This window comes from Rhinolophus hipposideros, assembly GCF_964194185.1.
Source record: "Rhinolophus hipposideros genome assembly, chromosome: 1".
Classification (NCBI taxonomy): domain Eukaryota; kingdom Metazoa; phylum Chordata; class Mammalia; order Chiroptera; family Rhinolophidae; genus Rhinolophus; species Rhinolophus hipposideros.
The window spans coordinates 32564598-32588057 of NC_138047.1; the positions used below are offsets into that span (position 1 = coordinate 32564598).

The 23460-nt window shown below is 34.1% G+C and overlaps 1 protein-coding gene across 2 annotated transcripts in view; it reads left to right on the plus strand.

Moving 5' to 3' along the window:
- Window positions 1–21007: 21007 nt before the first annotated feature.
- Window positions 21008–23460, plus strand: part of GABRG1 (gamma-aminobutyric acid type A receptor subunit gamma1) — a 53638-nt gene continuing 51185 nt past the window's right edge. Inside the window, exon 1 of one of the 2 annotated variants that reach the window (XM_081046457.1) lies at window positions 21008–21219. In XM_081046457.1, the coding sequence (XP_080902583.1) occupies window positions 21116–21219 (104 nt within the window). In that variant the 5' untranslated portion in view covers window positions 21008–21115. The remainder of the gene's footprint in view (window positions 21220–23460) is intronic. The other variant, XM_081046456.1, reaches the window with a different exon arrangement.

Here is a 23460-nt window from a genome sequence, read left to right on the forward strand (position 1 = left end):
AGGAGTGTTTGTATATACAATAGATGTTCCATTGTACTCCTAGCACAAATTAATATATAATTTTTGTTTCTTAATGTTTTATTGGTACTTTCTAGTTACTCTTCAGTTTTACTTTTTTATTGATTCAAGTTTTCTTATTAATAAAAAAATATATTTAACACCTTCATGTTATATACTTTGGATTTTATTTAATATTTATTAAATTAACTCCTATTTTCATTATATTATGTTGTATTTCTCAAGCTTCTAGAACATCACAGTTTTTTTGATTTGTTGTCTACGTCTCCTTCTACTATTTTAGGCTCCTTTATTATTCTTCTTCCTCTGATCTTCTTTTAGATAATTTGTTTACTGAGAAGTTTATTATTTCCCTTATTCTCTCTCTGTTTTTTTTTTTTTTAACATATTTTGCCTGGGTATCACTCATCCACATGGCTTAATTATTATTCCTTTGCTAGTAGCCTCATATCTACATATCCACTATATAACACCTTCCTAAGTTCCACACTTATCTAAATGTTCATACACTTTCCTTGGGATAACTTATAGGTGACCAAACAAAATGCTCAGAATAGAGTTCAATGACTTCTGAATCTTATCTCCAAATAGACTTTTGCCTTTTCAACTATTTGAAGTCAAATCAATCGTAAGATTCTAATTATCCTGCCTGCCTTATAAGGCCTTTTGTGCCTTACTTCCAGTATATTGGTTTGAAATATGCTTTGCCCCACCTTCCTTCTTCATGCATTTCCCCCTTCTTGCTACCAATGGTCAACTCCATCACTTACATAACATTTCAATGTATGCTTAAGACAAAGGCTCTGGCACCCAACTGTATTCTTTCAAATCTGATTAAATCACTCTGCTGTGTGACTTTGTGTCTCTTTGTGTACTTAACCTCTCTCTTCCTCATAAAGTAGTATATCCATTTTAAGATTGCAATAATAACTTAATCATAAACATATAAAGCAATGTTGCCTGGCAAAAAGTAAGAACCCAGTAAATGTTTGCTGTTCTTTTAAGGCCACAATCAATAATTTTCTATTACAAAACCCAAAAAGCTGTCGAAACAATGGGAGTTTCAGAATTCATTTGGCAAGAAAATCAGACGTACACTGACCAATGCTTATTTGGAAGCAAGATCTGACTTGAACTAAAGTGATATTATTATGTTATTTACTAATTAAAGTGAATATTTGTATTTCTCTGCTAAAATAGAAATGTTTTATGTACTGGAGTGTTACTCCAAATCCCATTATGGATGTTACATAATATACTATATATGCACTATATTACCTTGTATAAATGTGGACATTTTCTGAAGACACAAATACAACTGGCCCAAGGATTTCAGAAAACAATCATGATGGTATTACACATTAGACCTTAGCTTCAATATAATTTTCTTGTCAAAGTCTTCTCTGTATTCCAACACTGTTTGTTTGTTTTTGACATTCAATATTATTTTATATTAATTTCAGGCACACAGCACAGTGATTTGATATTTATATAATTTAAGAAGTGATCTCCCTGACTAGTCTAGTAGTTACCTGGCACTATACATACTTATTACTATATTATCGACAATATTCCTGTTGTGCAGAGTGGCATGTGGGGTCTCAGCTCCTGCTCCCCACATAAGAATGCAGGATATGGTGAGGCCAAAAAGAACACCCACGGAGCCATAGATAGGGGTGTCATACCATTATATTCTCGCTGGAGGCTGGGTTGGACATACAGGAAGCAGGATCCATATGATCTGCAATCTGCTGTCCGCTTCTCTGCCAACCAACCACCAACCTCACTTGCTAGCTGCAATCCGCACTTGCTATCTCAGCCACCATCTTTTTGCTAGCCCCCCACTTGCTGCTAGCGTAGCCATGGCAGTTATATTAGTGGCCAATGGCTCACTGGTTACAGCTGACGGCCAAATAGCCACCGCTGATGGCCATCCAATCACAGTTGATGGCCATTTACTACCCGAGCCAGCTCCTTTCCACATGAGGCCAAGAGCATGGAAACTGCACTCCTGGCTCTGTCCCCACAATTCCCTATGCTTTACATTACCTACCTTGACTATTTTGTTACTATCAATTTTTATTTCTTAATTCCTTCACCTTTTTCTCCCTGCTCCCCAACCTTCCTCCCATCTATCAACCTGATAATTCTAGTACCTATCTGACACATACATAGATTTTACAACATTATTGACTATATTCCTTATGCTATACTCTACTTTCCCATGATTACTTTCCATATTTCCCCCAAAATAAGACCAGTTCTTATATTTCTGCTCCAAAAGATGCATTAGGGCTTATTTTCAGGGGGTGTCTTTTTTTCATGTACAAAAATCTACATTTATTCATTATTCATGTACAAAAATCTACATTTATTCAAATACAGTAATGTCATCTTCTTCTGGAACATCGTCATAACTCTCCAAACCCCGAATTCCAGCTTGAATTTCTTGCAACTCCATTTCCTGTAGAACCACTGGCCCCAATCTCTCATGCCCAGCAGTAGAGCTCTCCTTAAATGAGCACTTCTTGTCCATGTAGCCTGCTCATAGTGCATTGGCAACACAGCTGTCAGTGATTTTATCCCATGAATTCTTCACCCAAGTCGTGACTGCTTGCAGGCTAGGCTTCACAAAGTTTCCATGCTGATTTCTCTCCATTCTATTTTCAATGTAGTCATTGATTTTCATGTGCAAATTGTCCATGACTAACTTGTTTATTGCAGTATCAGAGTCTGGAGATAGGCAGTGTCCTGCGGGAGACCCTGCTCACGGCACCATTTGTCATGCGGGGTGGCCTGCAGGGTCTCTTGTCCTGCTCCCCACATAAGAACGCAGGATATGGCTAGGCCAAAAAGGAACACCCATAGGTAGGGGAGTCATACCACTATAGTCTCACTGGAGGCTGGAGTCACACAACCTGCTGTCCGCTTCTCTGCCTGCCAACCAACCTACCAACTCTAGACTCCCCAACCAGCGCAGCTGTGGCAGTTATATCAGGGGCTAATTGGCTAACTGGTTACAGCTGACGGCTAATTAGCCACAGCTGACAGCCATCTGCTATCCGAGTCAGCACCTTTCTACATGAGGCCGCGCCATTTGTTGTGCAGGAGATCCATTGTAAGCTTGGGCATTACTCAATATTTACATGTGGTTATATCTATAAAATTCTGAAAGGAAGAAGATGGTATAGTTATTTCATTGAAACAACAAAGGAGGAGTCATTTATGTGGACATTACAGTCAATGAATTAGTTATTGAAAATGTGGGGTAACAACCATAAAATCAAAGTTTCAGTAGCAATTTTTATTGTCTTTTTAAATGTTTTGGAGTCGGTAGAATAAAATTTCCACAAGGGTAGTTACTTAGGATGTGTTTTATTACAAAAGGAATCCCCAGTTCCCACACAACCTAAAAACCAGCATACACTAAAAAATAAAATGTTTGATGAATGAAGAATGAACATAAAATTGGACATTTAATAAAGTGGAAGGAGGAGAGTATTTACATGTTTTTAATAATTTACCTTATTTAATCCTCACAATAAGTCAGTAAGGTAGGTATAATTATCTTCATTTTATAAAAGAGAAAATTAAAACAGAGCTAGAAATTACCTCACCTAAAGTATGTATGCATGTATTTATATATAATATCTGTATATTATATATAAATACATGTCTAAATATGCCTGCATCTATCTATCATCAATCACCTACTTCATACCTACCTGTTCATACGCCTACAATCATCTCTAAAAGATGGTAGGTGCTCAATTGATGCAAATCTCTTTTACTGTTATCAATGGTCTTATGTTTAATATGCAGATTAAATAAAATCTTGAAATGAATTAATCTGTAGTCTTGCATAATGCTATAAGTTCATAAGGTGATTTGAACAGCAAAACTGTCTCTATTTCCACCCTTTTCTCTCCTTCTCTCTCATATATATAATAATTAATTTGTCTAGCTCTTTTTCCAAATGACTCAGAAAAATATTTTTACATCTCAAAAATTGTAGTCACTTCACTTGTTCAGAACTTTTGTTCATTTCCATAAAAAAAAACAAAACAAAACAACTGGCATTTCTTATATTTCACACAAATTACAATGTAATATATTTTTCCCATTATTTGAATTTGTGTCTAGGGATGTCTGAAGGCCAAGAGCTTAAAAGATAGATGTCGTGAATCAGGGAGCTAAAGAGATACAAAATTTAAAGTAATATATTCATTTTGATTGTGCTAACCTTTCCCCACAGACTTTGAATAAAATTACTTCTGAAATGGAATGAGTGTTCAGAGCCTTTAAGTTGTTGAGAAAATGAGGTCAGTATATAAATGGTGGTTAAATGCATCCATAGAAACGATAACTTAAAATTCAGGTATACTAGACATCAAGTGATATAGAAGATTTTCTTCTAAACTTAGGCATCTTAACATTTTCCATTTGGGGATTATTTAGGAAGGCATATTGAAATATCTCATGTCATTTTCAGAACTTATCCTTTATAAATAATTCAACTACTTCAGTATGATTTGTGCTCATTTGGGAGAGGTTTTTGAGTTTTTCTTGTTAAATACTGGGCCAAAAAGTAGGATCCAATTCATCTTTATTTTTCCAATAATGAAAATATTACTGATTTTTGGAAGAGAGACAAATCCATTAAATAACTTGTCTTTCTCAAACTGATTATAAACTGTTTACTATTACAGCTCTAGACAGGAAAAATAGAAATTTAAGTTTTTTATGTAATACAATATATTGAAATATTTTTAAAGAATTAATTGAAGCCATGGTGAATTGTATTTAGCCACTCTGATACACAGATATTTTGAGAGCAAGCTAATATATATGAGAAATTATTTTACATATCTTTGTGGTGCTCATTAACACTAGCAATTTTTGCTTTTTTTTTTAAGTGTTTTGGAGTCAGTAGAATAAAAGTTCCCCAAGGGCAGTTATTTAGTATGTGTTCTATTATACAAAGAATCCCCAGTTCCCGCACAACCTAAAAACTTACGTACACTGAATACACTAATTCTCCTTCCAGGTTTGATATGGCTATGTGACTTGCTTTGGTTAATGGAATATGTTTTTTCTCAGTGGAAGCTTTAAAATCCAATACATGGTTAATCATATTTTGCTCCTCCTGCTACAATAACCTTGAGAACATGTCAAGGTGGAGTTCTTGTCAGCCTGGGTCTCTGAGTGACCAGAGTGACCAGAACTTCTCTGCTGACGTCTATGAGAAGTGGGTCACTGCCCAACTCTGTCATTTGTTTCTGCAATATAATTCAGCTTCTTAGGAGTGATACACTATTATTTGGGAAAAAAAAGTGTTTATGTATGTAAATGACATTTATGTGTATTTGAAAGTATAGAGATGGTTACACATTAATATTGATAGTAGCTTTACTTAAAAAGTAACTGGAGACACATATGGTGCATTGTACTAGAGTACCTAGGAATAAGCAGTTAATCATTGTGAATTATGACTATTAGTTAAAATCTAGTCTTCAGGGTTATTGAGAGAATTTAGCCAGAAATAATTATATGTCTAATGTAGTACAGAGGCATAGTAGGCACTCTATTGAAAATTTTCTTCTTTCTTCAGGTTTTTACAGGTAAGACTCTTAAGTAATTTATTTTAAGCAAGAATTTAACAACTTCACTTAAAAATATTAACCATGCAAAATTTGAATTGTTGATTTCCCAGATTATTGCATTAATAAAAACTCAACCCCTCTTTTCAAAAGGTTATAGTTTTTAATCAAAGAAAAAAGCCCTAACTTATCAGTGGTCTACTTTCTCTAGTATAAAATACTGTTTCCCCAAAAATAAGACCTAGCCAGACCATCAGCTCTAAAGTGTTGTTTGGAGCAAAAATTAATGTAATATATATAACTATATTATATATATACATACATACATATATATTATATAGTATAATATATATTATATTATATTATATTATTATATTATATTATATTATATCATATCATATTATATTATATTCCTGGTCTTATAGTAAAGTAAGACTGGGTCTTATATTAATTTTTGCTCCAAAAGACGCATTAGAGCTGATAGTCTGTCTAGGTCTTATTTTCGTGGAAACACGGTAACTATAATAGATGGATTTTTGTATGATTACTTAACATAAATCCTAAATCATATGTGTATACTCGTATATGTACTAAAATGATTGGTATGTCAGTGTTGATACATGATACATGCCATGTTTTCTCATCTCTACGTGCTTATACATATGATGTTTAACACATATTCACTGAGTAAAGTGCCACATACTATGATCAGATATAGTTGCTGCTCTTCCAAAAATGCTCATTTTTTTCTATGACATTCTGATTTTCTGGATTTGTGAAGAGGTTTCATGAACAATTTTATGTATTTGAATGTTCAAACTAGTGTCTGAGACATAGAAATGACAGAAAGTAGCAATGGAATCTAATAGGTTTTTAATTTATTTCCATATTATAAATTTTCCCGAAATGAAAGTGACCATTTATTTCCAGAAAATAACCCGTCTGACCAATTTCTGCCACATTTCCTCCTGCCACCATTTTAATTTAGATCTTTATCATTTCACAGAAATTACTACAGTAACTTTCAAGCTGGCTTATTGCAAGCAGTCTCACTTTTTCCTAAATATCCTACATTAAATCACTAAAGTAAACCCTCCTGTCTCTACCCTGTACAAATAAAATGAAACAAACATAACAATGTCAAGAATCAGTACTCTTAAGACTAGCCTCAACTCTTCTCCGTATTCCTCTATACAAGTATTGTAGTATGAACCAAATACCCCTCTTTCACCTGAGTGGTCTCTCCACATGCATAGTAAGCAATTTGTTCCCCCATTCAACCCCTAAATAACTTTTATCCCATAAACCTCATTTTGTTTATTATTCATTGCACAGCATTATGAATTCCTTTGTGTTGCATGCATGCTATTTCTGTATCTAATTTTTAAACTCATGGAGACTAAGTATATTTTGTATCCTCCTAAAATATCTACAATACTTATGAATATTTTTCAACTTGATTCTAAAAATTGATACACTTAATTTACTTTCTGGAAAAAAAAACATGGAAAATTATCACATTAGCAAGAATTTATATGATAATTACCCTCATAAACAATAAACAAAATTACTAAATAAAAATGTTTTGAGATTTAACCAAACATTTCATAGTCTCTAATGTGCAGATGGTTTTAATTGCTTTCAAGACCCCTTTTTGGGAAAACTAGTTAAATAAGAGACTTGGTGTCTCCTCTTTAATGCACAGCACTTAGCTTTTGGCTAAATTATCATCCGAGCAAGGTGACTTCCATTTTAGTATGATAATGTTACCTTAAGATGGAGGAGAATAAAAGTGATATAAAAAATATCTTTTAGATGAGAAATATGGTTAACGAAAATCTCTGCTCTGACAGAGCAAACAAAGGTAGTGTTAAAAGATTGCATTCTTAGTGAGCAAATGATGCTTCCATATTAATAAAATAATGACATGTGGTTGTAAATTTAGACACAAAAATAAATATTAGAAAAGATGAAAATTCATAAAATTCAAAAATATAAACAGAATTTTAAGCCAAATTTTTGTCATTGTTTAGGGAATTAAATTCACACATTGGGCAGGATAAGTCCTTCCCCTCTCTCATGTACAAAGCTGGGAGTAGGAAGGCAGAGTTGGGAATTATAAAGTCCCATATGTTTTATGAGCAGCAAGCCACTCAAACCCCTTTTCTAAGAATCTGGAGGCCAGTGTAAAAAAGAAAGAAAATTGTCTCTGTTTACAAAGACTGACCATCCAACTACTTAAATACTAGAGTTTACAAGGTGAGTCCTACAAATGGTCATGTAGCTCCTTTTGTTTTGCTAGATTACCATTAAGAAATAACAATTTCAGGTTAATTTGTAAAATATTTAGCACCAGGAAGATTTAGAGAGATAACAAAAACAAATGTAGTTAAAAAAACAAAACAAAACTTAGAACTAAATCTAAGGCAATAGTAAATGCTTTCAGAAAGGGATTATAAGGCAATTCTATCATCCCTCTTTTTCTTGGCATTAATGAAGCACCGGATTTAACGTTTACTTCTGTTATGTTATGGGTCTGCCATATTGATGATATCTAGAAAAGGAAGGTTATTTCCCCTGGATTCCAGTAACATATTGCCATTTTTTACTTAAACTATATTAATTATACATGATGCTTCCTTGAAATGTGCAAGACATTTTTCCATTTAGGAAAAAAGTTAATTCTGTTCACTCTACCTTTTTCTATTTCTTTCTTTTATGTACATTTTTGAGATTATTTTTTCTGTTTTCATTATTCTAGGCATGTCTAGCTCCACCTCCACCCCCACTCAAACTTCCCTCTGTGCCATATGTGCTGTCTGTCATTGTTTGTCTTTTACTTGTTTTCTTTTTACTTTTTTTATTGTTTTATTTTACTTTTTTAAACTTCCATTTTACTTGATGTATAACATCTGATATAATTACCTATAGATTATGCAAATATTTACCTATAGATTATACTCTTGTTTTCCACAACTTCATCTGCAAAATGTATTAACAAACTTCCGAAAAATTTTTCCAATCTAAACTGTGAAACATGAAATCGACTGTGATTTTAATTCACATTTGCTTATTTTTTCTTACTACCTTTCTATTTGAGATTATTTCTGTATAATTATCGGCTACTTATTTGGTGAATTTTCCCTATTCCTTGACATATTTTTTAAAAATATATACCTTTTTGTACATTCTGCGACAAATGCATTTTGTGTATCTCAAGTATTTTCTCATAATCTGTCATTTGTCTTTTTGTTTTGTTTAAAGTTTAACAATTTTAGAAGTATTCACATCTTATATGATAAAGATTTATTATTATAGAATATGGAATAGTCTAAATATATTTCAGTTGTCTTATATGGTCTTAGTGTCTGCATTATCTTTATATGGACCCTACACATTTTTTTTTTCCTGGATTTTCCACAAGTTTGTTGCTTTTTTAAAAATTTAAATTCCTCTAGGTTGTATGGGAAAGTTATCAGTGTTTATACACAATTATTTTGTCTGGCCAATTTAACATTTATGTATTAAGTACCTTCTATGAGGAATGCGATTTCTAGTCTCTGAGGGCAAAATAATCTTTGCTGTTAAGTTTACTCATCAGCTTGTATGATGCATTTAGTAACAGTGACAACTCCTCTTTTCAGTAGATTTAATGTGTGTGTTTCTTATCAAAATGTTTCCAGGTTTCCCCATAATTTTGCTGTGAATTTTAAACTGCTCTAAAAAATGAAAGTTAATTTAAAAAAAATACTTCTAGTATAGTACTGAATAATAGCATCATTCTTGTCTAGTCCTTGACCATATTTGAAAATGTATCTAATTTTTCACCATTAAGTTTGAAGTTTTTGATATAGATTTTTTTTTACTAACAAACCAATTCATTTTTAAATCTAAATTTATTTTTATTTCTTTGTAATTACAAATGCATATTAGATTTTCTCAAATGCTTTTTAAAATCTATTAAGATTATAATGGGATTTTTCACCTTTAATCAATAAAGATAATTAAATTGAACCATTTTTCTTTCATACAATTAACCATATTATCATAATATATTATTTCTTTAATCAGTTATACATTTTATGTTATAAACATCAACAATTTAAAATATGAACCGTGATTGATAGTTTACTTTCACTATATATAGGAATAATTTAGATTTTAAATATTGCTTCAATTGTTTTATTTCACAGCTAATGTTTATTGTGTTCTCGTTTATTTAAACCACTTTGTAAATATATATATGTATATATATATGTATATATATATACATATATATATATATATATATATATATATATACACACACACATACGCTTTACGTTCTCATGTAATTCTTTCAAAATCTCCAAATGACAAACTGATGAACTAACACTATCTGAAGACTACTTTTTTTAATTGAAAATATCTGTTTCATCTTCCAAATTTAAAGTATTACTAGGAATACAGTTCTTCACTGAAAATAAATTTATCCGAAATGGAAAGACATTATTCTATTCCTAGTATCCTGGTTGAAAAAGAGAAATTCGATGCATATTTTATTCTTATTTCTTTAAAGTTACTATTTTCTTTCCTTCTTGAAGTTTTTCAATTTTCTTTTATTTTAAGATTTCTATAATTTTACCAGTTTGTTAATAGGTCAGAGTTAAAGGAAATAATGAAATAATTATTTTATTCAAAATGAAAGAATTTGGTAGAGTCTTTCAATCTGAGAATGAGTTACAGATAAATTATCCCCTTTAAAGAAAAAAAAGTCAACAAAACAAAAGCAACAATAAAAGCAACATATATTTCTCCCATTTTACCGATTCTCTTCTTAAGGAAATCATTAGAGGAGCCTCTAAATATCTCCTTTATGACTAATCCTCTAGGTTCTAGACAATTTCTCTGATTTTTCTTTATAGAAAATAAATTTTATTTTTAGCCCAGTCTAGACCTACTTAAATTATTTTTTTAAATTATAAGTGTATCACATTGCTTAGTATTTTTTCCTGTTTCACATTTTTCTCTGAATTAATTTTTCCCAAAAAAAAACTGCTCCGAGAGTTTCTAGTACTTAGAACTTTCTTTGACTTATTCTGTTTATTCTGAGTTCAGTTATTGTGATCGCTATTTTTTTGTCTCTGAATTATCCTCAGAATTCTAGAAAACTCATTATATTAATTAATGAAAATGCAGGTTTATTTATATAAGTACCTAATGTAGGTTTCCATTGAAGTAGTGTAAATTGATTTCCCAATCAAGCCTCGTTCTAGAATGGGGAAATGGGTGGAGCTGCCCTCATTTTCTGTGTCACTAAAGTGTTACCTGGTAGGCTTCACTTTAGAGGACATGGGTGGAACACAAGATGCCTGCTTATGTGCCTTCCTGATTGCCAAAATAAACAGGACTTTTTTCTTGGGATATTGACTATTTTGGGAGTTCCAAAATTCTGAAAGTTCTCTTCTACATATTCTTTTAGCCGTCACTCCCAACCCCCACCCCCACATACACTCTAATAAACCTATTTAGACAGCTGTGCTATTGTAATCAATTTAACTCCAGGGGAAGATGTATTCCTAATTAAATAGTAACTGAAAATTGACTGAACAGTCCCTCTTGATCACTTGTTTCTTGACATCATTTTTGGGATATCATGAAATGATGATAACCTTTGCAGCAGCTTGCTCTTATATGTGTTTTATATTTTAGCAGTGGGTTTTCTTCAATCTCATTTTTTTCATTGTTATGATTTTAAAGATTGCTCATGTTCTCAAAGATCTTCCAAATACCTATCTTCTTTAGGGTGCACTTTTGTTTTCCATGGCTATTAAGGATTTTCCTTCCACAAAAATAACATTTATGCCCATTCATGATGTATAGGCTTGGAGGAGATATATAGGTTTTCTCGATCCTCTGTCTTGATTTAATTTTTGAAATAACCAATCTCAACTTGTAAAATAATGTACAGTCATCACAAGAAAGAAGTTTTGGTGTTCTTGGATGTAGTAGCTGGGCCCACTTGAAACTCTGTTCCAACCTCCTTATATGTGTTAAAACTATCTTTCCTAGATTTCATAGGAGCTAGGATCTTGGACCTGGTTTCAGCTTTGCCAACCAGATGAATTAGTGTGAGATTTGAATTTGGAAATGAGTTAAGTGGGATGTGAGGTGTTCAAGGGATTGATATTTTGCTGCCGGAGAATTAGTGACATGGGTTTGAATCCAACATTCTGGAGAGGGATTCCTAATTCCTGGTTATAACTTCAAGCCAGTGGTCTCCTGTAGCTAATAATTGCACTGATAGCTTTCTGATCCTTTAATTTCCTAATTGTGACAGACGTTTAGGGAGTCATTCCCAAGGGGCTGAGCCTTAAGTCTGTTCTTAAATTCCTTTCTGTTTAATATACAGAGGGTGCCAGAAAAATATATACACATTTTAAGAAAGGAAAACTGTATTAAAATTGTAATACTCGGGCCGGCCCGGTGGCTCAGGCCGTTAGAGCTCCATGCTCCTAACTCCGAAGGCTGCCGGTTCGATTCCCACATGGGCCAGTGGGCTCTCAACAAAAAAAAAAAAAAAAGGAAAAAAAAATTGTAATACTCCATATATACCGATAGCAAAAGATGCATACAAGTCACATTTGACTTCTGCAATTACAAGAGGTGCTCAACGTGGTGCTCAACCATCAGCATCCAGACACTTCTGATTACAGTGAACTACTGCTTGAGTAACGTTCACCAAAGGGTCCACTTGTATACATTTTTTTGGCACCTCCGGTATTAGAACAATGCCTGGCACAAATTAAGAACTCAAGAAACAGGATGTTTTATTAATGGAATTGTTGCATTTTGATTATTATATAGCCTCCATAAAAGGAAAAACTGTTTGGCTTAATCTTCTACACAAACATTCTCCTGATGAATATATCAGCACAAAATTAATATGTGAAACTTAGTCTAATTGTTTTTATTCACAAGTATAAACTATAAAACCTATTATAATCTATACCCTTATCCAGCAGACTTAGAATTCATTCCAATAAAGGATCCCAGATGTCTGTGAAAAACAATTCTTTTGGTATGCCTGGGGCTAGAGGAGAGCTGGGGACTATAGTTTCTTGGTATTTACGCGTAGTGGCTGTATTCTTTGTTGGACAAAGAGTTACAGTGAGACACACGAGGAAGGAAAAATGCAAGTAGAAGGAGGCTCTCCCTCTCTCTCTCTGGACCTTCGTGACGATAGAAAATTATATTATTCTTTAGATGCCATTCAAAACCACATAAATAGACACATTGTGGGCTATAAACCAGATGAGTAGGGAGTTAGGTGTGGATATCATTCATTCAAACATGCACTGGGGGCTACTATTTCAATGACACTGCTGCTAGCAAGACATTTTAAAATAAAATATATTAGGCTATATGGGGCAAATGAGTAATTGATATAATAAAGCTTCATTGAGACCTTTAGGGTTTTCATTAAATGTTAGGCTTTGATAAATCTTCAAGTGCTGGCTCTCTTTTCTGTAAGTGTCTCATACACTAAATAGGACTATATTCCTCTGAAATATGGCTGCTTATGGGTCATTCTTCAAAAACTCTTTCCTATCTTAGACATTTTTATGGGATGGCCCTTTAAAATAAAATATGAAAGGTCTTCAGGACAATAATGCCCTGGTATGTAGTCACTGAAATATCAGTGTTGGTTAACCTGAGGGGAGGGGGGGAAATTGTCCTTGGCAGAGATATGAATGATCCTTGGAAGCAGAGATCATGACTCATCTGTCATCCAAAAACCAATATCACATAGCAGTTCAAAACATGTGCACTGAAACCTGATTCCCCAAATTCAAGTCCCAGCTTTTCCACTTAACTTGCTATACGACTTGGAACATTACTAAATCTCTGCTCTTTAGTTTCCTCATCTGTAAAATAAAGGATTATAGTAGCAATTGCCTCACAGGATGGTTGTGGGCTTTCAATAAGTTAAGATACCCAACTCAATTATGATGCGCAATGTTTAGAAAACTGGGAGGACTATATAATGCTAGCTCTTGGTATTTTGTATTTCTTTGTCGTGCTTCTTTAATTATTGTCATTTTGTGCTGATCATCAAAAGTAACAATAAAATCAATAACTAATATTTCTGTATCATTTAATAGTTTACAACTGTTATAGTAAGATTATTTTATTTGATCTCCATACCCATTTTGGTAGGAATAACTGTCATCTCCATTTTGTAATTGAGAAATCTGGGGTTCAGATGGATGTTGTGATTTGCCAAAGATCGCAAAAATAATTAATGTAGACAGGATTTAAATCTATGTTGCATGACTATATTGTTACTTTTTCAAATATAACTTGCTTATATGAGCTTACAAGCATTTACCCACCTGATTCCAAATTCTTGCCATTTGTTGAGGGAGATTATGTGCTAGGTATTTTTATATTATCTAAGAATATTATATCAACTCAGACAACTTCATGTTAATATCCTATTTTTTATGGAAATCAAATGTAAGCTTACAAACATGAAGGATAATGCTCAAAGTTATAGATAGAGATAATAAATGTAGGAACATTGTAGTTTATTCCTTTATTCATTTATTCATTCAACAAATGGCTATGACAGTATACCAGACATTGGGGACAGTGTGGACAAAGAAAAAAAAAAAGACAAAATCCCTTATTATCAAGGGGTGGCAGTCTATGCAAGAGACAGTAATTAAATGTTTTTGAAAAATTATTTTTAAGAAACAAAATATATATAATCTGAGTTATAAAAAGCTCAATAGAATGCAAGTTCAACCAGAGCACAAAACTTTGCTTTGTTTATTATGGTATCTTTAGTTTATAGAAGAGTGCTTGAAACCCCAGTGCTCAGTGACTATTTCTTGAATTAAATAAACCAATTAATTACAAAATACGGCAAGTGTCAGAAAGGAAAAATACTGAGTGCCATCAGGTGACATAATGGAGGATTTCATTTAAATTGGGTCTTCTTCGAAGAAATGCCAGTTAAGCTGAGAATAGTAGGGGACAAGGAAATAGCCAGACAAAGTGTGAAATGTGAGATGGAGCAATCCAAGTATAGGGAAACCATCTGCAAAGCTCCAAAGTATCAATGAGTCATGGCAATGACAATACTGATAAAAGGTCATTCTGGCTGAAAACACAGCAAGAGAAAGAAAGAACAAAAAAGATAGAACAGAGATGACAGGTGGGGTTAGAAACTGGAGCATTTTAAAGGCCATGATAATAATATTACATTTTTGTCCTAAGTACAATAGGAAATCATTGAATGGTTTGAGCAGAATGTAATCAGATTTCCACTTTTTAAAGACCATTGTGATATTTATATAAAGAATAAATTAGAGATAGGCAAGATTAGAAATTGAAGGTATTGTAGTAATCCAAGTAAGATATGATAGATGCTTGGCTTAATTGGCAGTCACGATAGAAAGTTGGGTAATGATAATAGCAACAGTAATAATTGTTAAGGTTAACTGAACACTTACTATATACCAAGCACTGTTCTAAGAGCGTTATATAAATTCACAAATTTAGTTTTCACAGCAATCATATGGGAATTAAGACATTGTAAAGTAAGCTTCTTATCCTTACAGTTATTAATAAAGGATCTTGAATTTGAACCCAGACTATCTTATTCATGAGCCCATGGTCACTGCAACCTATTTATACTAGATACATTGGAGATAAGATTTGGAAATATTAAAAACAGTTCATAATAGAATATATATATGGTGAAGTGCTGGTTTGACTTGCTGGTATTAGTTGGATATTTGTGTCTAAAGTCCAACAGAAATTCCTGGACTTGCAACATGATTTAAGGGGATATATTTCGTTTTTTAAAATAGCATATATTATAGTTTGGGAAATAGATGTGGTTGTCCACTGTGAAAGTGTGATACAAAAAAAAAAGTTGAACTGATATTTGAGGAACTCCAGAATGTTGTAGTCAGGCAGAACAAGCCTAAAACGAGTTTGCTAAAGGTGCATGAGAAAAAACAAACAAACAAACAAACAAAAAACAGGAAAGCATAGTATTATGAAATTTGGAAGTATTTTGGAAATGGTCAACAGAATCAAATGCAGATGAAAGATCATACAGGGTGAATGTAGAAAACTTCTACTGAATTCAGCAACATTAAGGCATTAGTATCAAGGAAACACAAGTCAGACTATAGAGTTTGGTGAGTGAATGGGTGGTAAAGAAGTAGGAAAAATGGCTATTAATGGAAGGAAGTGATAGGCATGGAAAATAGAGGTGTGATGAGGTTAATATAGTATACAGAGGGTGCCAAAATATACACATATTTTAAGAAAGGAAAAAGCTGTATTAAAATTGTAATACTCAATATATGTTGGTAACAAAAGATGACTACAAGTCATGTGTGTACATTTTTTTGGCAACCCCAGTATGTGTATATTTTAATGTTACACATGAGCATATTTTTATGTTGATGGGAAAATCAGATAGAAAGGAACATATGGAAAATACAAGAGTGGAAGTAACCAGTGGTAAAAGGATAGATTTAGAACTTGTAATACAGAAACAAACAGGCAAACCCAAACAAAAACAAAAACAAAAACAAACAAAAAACAAAACAGGGTGGACTTAGTGTTAGACTCTCTAGACCCATTGCTGCCTTCTACCAAGAATGAGCTTCTAGACAGCCCCTCTTGGCTGCACTCTAGAGACCAAGTACAGGATTAAGGACATTGAAAAGATTGACAAAAATGGGTATGTGCCTTCAGTCTTTTAAAAATCTCCTTGTGCTGGCCCTCTCTTCTGTTTAACTCAAATAATAGTTTGATTGCATAAATTAAGGTGCCTGGGTTTGTTCGTTTTGATCATGGCAACTTGTTAATAGGAAAAATTATTAATTCTCATGGTCTGATGGAAAGAAATAAGTCAAGCAATAAGACCTGGATTTTGTCTATTTAGAGATGGGCACTAGAGATCTATGCAATTGAAAGAGATCACTTAATGACTCCAGAAAGATATTCATGTGTTTATTCATTAAAATTATACATTGACAATATAGTGATTGTATGGGTGTTTACTGAGTGACAAGAACTTGCTAGACACTGCTTTGGAGAAAAGAGGTGATGAACACAAATGAAATCTCTGCCGTCATGATCCATGTTCTAGTGGGAGAAAGGTACTGATCAAATACACAGAATATTAAATATATACATATTATACTATTATTATATGTTATTATTATATTATTATTATATAATATAATACCAGGTCTGATAAGCACTATCCATCTTTGATATATAAAATTTAAAAACCCAGAACTGTCAGTTTGGAATACAAATAGTTTCCAAAAATGGTAATATGTTCTATGATATAAAGTGGCTGCTTTAAGTGGGCTTAGGACTATATATGCCTATAATTTGGAACCATTAAGAATAATGCTTGGTGACACACAGTGAACACTCAACAAATACTAACTATTATTATAGGATAGACCTATACCACAGACTAGCAAATAACTTCTAAACTTAATCAGGAGTAATGGAGAGAGGCTAGGCAGATGAAGATGAGGAAAGGGCCTCCTAAGCCAAGGGAGTAGCATATGACAAGACAGAAAGGATGATATTGAGTGATGAGTTTAGGAACACATACATGTGTTTTGACTGAAGTATAGAGTTTGTGGTCATGAAAAGAAAAGTGCAGGGGGAGAACTAGAACATGACTCAAAATGTCTTCATGCTCTGAAGAAGCCAACATTGTCAGGGTGATGATGAGGGTGGGATGAGAACACCACTCTCCCCTAATCCTCTCCATCCTTTCTGTTAGACTGTGTATTCTAGAAATTACTACCCTGTGCTAGACACTGTACTAAAAGTTAGGGTGAATAAGTTAGATTTGAAATCTACTCTCAACAAGTTAACAACAATGACAACTAACATGTTTTGAGTAATTGGGCTTCTACATGTACTGTTTTAAGTGATTCCCATGTATTAATCCTGTCAACCCTTCAAACAACTCTTGAAGTTAAGTAGAATTCTCATCTTTTTATAAGTGAAGAAACTGATCACAAAGAGCTCCACCTTATGCACCACTGTATTCCTAATTCTAGGCTTACTGTCTGACATCACAGTTTCTAGGGCCATGGTTGCACAGTCATAATCAGGCCACTGTCTCACTCAGCATTTTATGAAATGATCATAGGATAATGAGTCTAAAACCTTCGGAGGCATCACAATCTCTTGAGGTTCTTGATGAAAATTTTAATTTGTTAGATCTGAAGAGAAGTCCATGACTTTGCATTTTTAAGAGTACCCCAAACATTTTGTTCTAAGGTGATACCTGGACAAGGTTTTTTTGTTTGTTTGTTTTGTTTTTTGTTTTTTAGAGATATTGTTGTGCTCTATCAGTTGATAATCATTACAGCTAGACATAACACTTGTGGATAATGATTGTGGCTCAGCTTTCAAAAGTAGGATAGAAATGGTAACTTCAATTACTTCAATTAACTTCTCAAACTTGACACAATTGACAGTTTGAACCCTATAATTCTTTCTTGTGGGATGGCTTTGTTTTGCATTTTAGAATGTGTAGCAGCAATTCTAGACTCCACCATTTGCCAGTAGCTTTGTCCATCCCCCAAGTTGCAACAACTGAAAATATCTCCAGACATTGATAAATGTCCCATGTTGTCAAATTGCCTGTAGTTGGAATGCAGTGCTGTAATGAAGAAGAGCTAGCTTTCTTCCGTCACTTCCTTATCAGCAACTTCTGGCCTTCTAATCTAGAATCATGTAAGATACCTGATCTGATTCCCTATGAGTGTTTCTCTGTGAGATACTTTAGTTTGTTTGATGAGTAGAGTACCTTCTTGGCTTTTTACAGAACTCAAGCATGCGCCAACCCTTCCCCCAGTGCCCCTACCCTACACACAGCTGGTTTATTGAATCAAATGAGACAGACTGTCAGGGTCAAGACATGGCTGATATCTAAAATCATCATTCCTTCTTCAGGTTCCTGAGGGCTCAGATCTCTTTTACAGAGTTTTCAGGGAATTATAAAGATAAGATCAGATTCCCAAAAGACATACGAGTATATTATAAAAAGGAAAAGAAAAATCAATGGAAGAGACATAGAAATAAAGTCAGATAAAAGTGCTTGAAAAAAAAGAAATAAATTTGAAAATATTTCATCACAAAATTGGCAAAACACTAGATGTTGAAAAACACAGGAAATTTCCCAGTCTAGATATTACTCCTATCCTTTTATCTTTTACAAGGATAAACAGGCAACATGTAACTACCCAAGGGAGTATATCCTTCACCTTTTCTCTATTAATTTCTTTTAACTGTTCTCAGTATCTTTCAGTTGCATACGAGAACAATAAGAGTAAAATCTTGTTATTTTTGACAAGAGAACCATTGACTACTATCGTGTAACATTAGGCAGTATCATATTCCCATTAATATATGCAAAAACCTTACTTTACCAAAATGCAAAAAGTAACTGGATAAGCATTTGTTATTCACTACATACTTCTAATGAATTGATTTCTAGTTCACTGGCTAATCAGATCAGTGAATTAGTGTGTGCATCCAACAAAACAATTAAATAGCTATCCAAAGCACATTCTTGTTTGAAGCAGAAAAAACAAACAAACAAAAAAACTATCCAGATTAATATTGACATCAACTTTTAATTAAATTTATTTGCCTCAAAATCAATTATAAGGAAACATTATTGTTATATAAATTATTTGGTATGAGCTACCTTGACTAAAAAGTACTTTGTGGAAGAGATTAATGCTGTCTAATTAACATTTAGAAGAAGGAAAACAAGAGATCAATACTATTTTCATTGGAGACTTAAAGGATGGTGAAATCACTCAAAGAGAGGGGAGAAAAGCCCAGCAGGGCACCCTCTGTCATTCCAGGTAAGAAAATACCTGTAACCTGACTACTCCCATCCAGTTTTTCTAAGGGATTTCAGAAGGTAGGGTAGCAACAGTTACCTTACCTTCAAGCACAAACACTGTTACTTCTACCTTGAACTGTTTGCTGGGAGACATGCTCTCGGGTTACTAGATAGTAAATTGCAGTTCACTTCTGAATCTGACCAATTCTAGGTGGTAGGGAGTGATTAAAGAGACCACCAAAGATCCTAATCCCAGGCAGCTTCTGTGGGAAACAGGGATTTAGGAAGGCATAAAGGCAGATGTCTGGGCAGAGTGAGCTTGCTACCACCACGACCCCTGCCACCACCACCACCACTACCACCAGCCCCACCCCCACCACCACCACTGTCTTTGCCTGTACAGTTGTTCAAGCTGCCAGAGGCTTTCTGGTTGCCATGGCAACTGTTGAGTTCTGCTGCAAACTCAAATCAGAGCCTCTGAAGTTAGGTACTAAACACTGGAGCTCAACATACACAAAGGCAACTGGGGAGGGAGAGGAGAAGAATTACCTATGTGATACCGTGTTTCCCCCAAAATAAGACCCAACCGGACAATCAGCTCTACTGTGTCTTTTAGGGCAAAAATTAATATAAGACCCAGCCTTATATTATATCAAAGACCCGGTCTTATAGTAAAATAAGACTGGATCTTATATTAATTTTTGCTCCAAAAGACGCATTAGAGCTTATTGTCCGGCTGGGTCTTATTTTTGGGGAAACACCGGTAGTTCTATAACTGCTATGGCTCAGAGGACCTTTTTTAAAATTGGATTTTTGTTTATGTTTTTGTAAAATGAGATAGTTCTTGCCAGGCATTGTTCATTAGTATTATCTTCAGCTTACAGGAGCAAGAAGAAGATTGCACATCTTCTCACTCATAAAGACAGAGGAAAGGGGTTAGGAAACGGAATTACCAGGAATGCACTAAGCCAGCCCATCATCTCTTAAGACTCATTTGTGCCGGGCATTGTGCCAGGTGCTGGGGCTGCAAAGCAAAATGAGACACCACCCCACACTCAAAATTAACGGTAATTAACAAAAAATAGCGGAAGCTTGGCGAGCCCAGGGAAAACCAATTAGGCACTGCAACCTTCCCACAGGTCTCAGAAGACAGATTCCGAATGCAAACGCGGGAGAGGAAAGAGGCAGTGGCCCCTAAAATAGAGTCAGGCGGGAAAGAAGACCGGGAGGAACAGGGAGACAGCTTTTTCCTAGGGAGAGCCTCTGTCAAGGCCACTCAAAGGTTCCTCGGGGGCTGCGAGAGAGGAGAGGTTTGTTTTTTAGAAAGACGGAGCCCTTTTCCCTACTGGGCTCGATTTCTAGTAGGGGGAGCTCCGCCCCTTGGGGCCGTTGATTGGACCAACTCCTTTTCAGATAATTTATGCCAGCATCCTCTCGGTTTGATTGGCTCTTATGCTCAATTCCGCCGAGAGTCGCATCCTACCTGGTCGGGAGGTGTATTTCTTTCCCACACTCTCCCTTGTTGTACTCACCCCGCTGCTGCTGAGGTGGGCGAAAAAGTCCCGGTGCTGAGAATTTAGCGGAAGAAACGATCCCGATGGGTTCTTGGAAAGCGTTTCTCTTCTCCCCTTTTCTTCTGTGCAGTCAAAGTAGAGTGGTGAGGCTCACGTTCCTGCTACTGGCCCTGCATTTGGGAAACTGGTGAGTAAATGCAAGGACTTAAGACTATTCTTTAGTATCTATCTACACTCCCCCTCATTTCTCTTTCTTTCAAAAACTCATTCTAAGTTAAGTAATTTGCAGTTGCCCGTGCACATGTGTGACATTTTACTATCATTTTTTTTTCTAATTAGATTTAGCCATTTTCAGATAGAATGAAATTAGCCTATGTGTGAAGCACGGAGGTTAGTTCAGGTGTTTTTGACTTGAAGCACAGTCAAAATTAGTAAAGATTCAGTTACTGGGAGTGGCGGTGGGGAGTAGAAATTATTTTGCTACTAAATTTAGTGAATGAATGCCATTGATAAAATTTCTGATGATTTTGCATTTTAAAGACAGTTCTTTTAGAAACTAACAAGTTTCGTAGCATAGTATTATGATATTTTCTATATACTAATGTTGCCATTTACCTCATCCCCTTTTACTTTTGCTATTCTGGAGAAAACAAAGTTTTTTATTAAAGGATTATAAATATGGCTAAAACTCTATCAGGGTTGTGGGTTACATTTAAGTTAAAATAACTATGTATATTTTATTGAGCCAGATTCAAATGTTTTTTTATTTGAATTGATTGTCTACAGATAAAAAAGTATGTGGTATAAATGTCCTGGCTGTGTGAGTGTGAGTGTGTGTGTGTGTGTGTGTGTGTGTGTGTGTGTGTGTATGTGTATGTGTGTGTGTGTGTGTGTGAGAGAGAGAGGTGGGAGAGAGAGGGAGAGGGAGAGGAAGAAAGAGAGAGAGAGAGATTACCAACCCCAAGACTCCAATTTAACAGGAACAAGACTTGGGCTGCTTGGGCTGCAATACCTTTCAATAAAACTTTGAAATCATCATGGAAAAATCATAAAATACTCAGGTACTGCATCTGGCTATAGGAGTAGTTGGAGACTGCAGTTAAAACATATTGATTAAGACATAGACCTCATAAAGGTCTTGGACATACGACTCATATCATATAACTGTGTTTTATATAAATGTACAGTTAAAATTATATTATTGTATTATGTAATCCTGCTTAGAACACAAGAATAAAACACAATCACTATCCAGATGGAAACATGTCTTTAAGACTAATTGTGTCATTACTAAATGAATTAATATTATGATTAATTTCAGTATATAGCTAAAGTGAATTTTTTTGTGAATACCACCAGATACAACAACTGTGTTTCTCTCTGAAAATAGAGAATAGATTAAAGTATGCTAAGTAGACTTGCCAGAAAATATTTGACACTCAATGGTTTTTAAAAGTATTAACAGTTTTAGTTTATTTACCCTTTTCTCTTAGAACTTGAATGTCCTGCATGGGCACAAACATACTACTTGATTAATTATTCCTTATGTTATATATAAGTTGTGTCATAATGGCTTATTTCTATGAATGTATTATAAAATTATAGAAGCTGTTTTGGTACAGCATGTATCAGTGTTCTCATACATCTTCATATTATAGTATTACAAATGAATCTGTGTTCTCATAAATAAATAAAAAAGATTACCCAGTGGTTTTCTGAAATAACAACCTGTATGTTCCTTTATCATTATAAGTGCAAGTTGCCCTTGAAATCTAATATAAAGCTGCCTACTAAAGGGCATGTTTATTACAGGGCATAAAAAGATGTTTGGGTTTAAATAATATCTTTTGTTTTTGACAATATTTATACTATGATTATCATAATTGGCTCCAGAATTCCCTTCAAGCTGCTCAGAATTAAAAAAGATTTGTGTTGTAGTGGACAGAAATGGACTCTGGCAATCTGAAGACATGATTTTATACGTCAAGAGTCCTTAACCTCTGAACAGTTTCTTCATCTAGGAAATGAAGAATAGTAGCAGATCACTTATGATTTCTTCAACTTTTCACGTGCAATATGACAGAGATTTGAACGAAACATAAAATAACTCAATAGTTGCTTCTCTGGCTTTTCTTAGTGATTTTCAAGAGGGACGTTCTAATTGGGAATGCCATGCACTTTTTGCAGCATACATATGAGTGAGAGAGAGGTGACATGCAGTTAAAATAGATAAATAATTCATTTTATCATAGTACTCTAGATTATCTGGGTTATTCTGGCCAGTGGATAAATATTTAAAAAACAAAGCTATATGTTGCCATAATAATGAACTTTTAGGGCCTCAATTATAAGAGTCTTTTGAAAGTAGTGACAGTATGGGAAACTTTTTGTCTTTTAATATTTAGTTGGAGATAACTGATGTCAACAT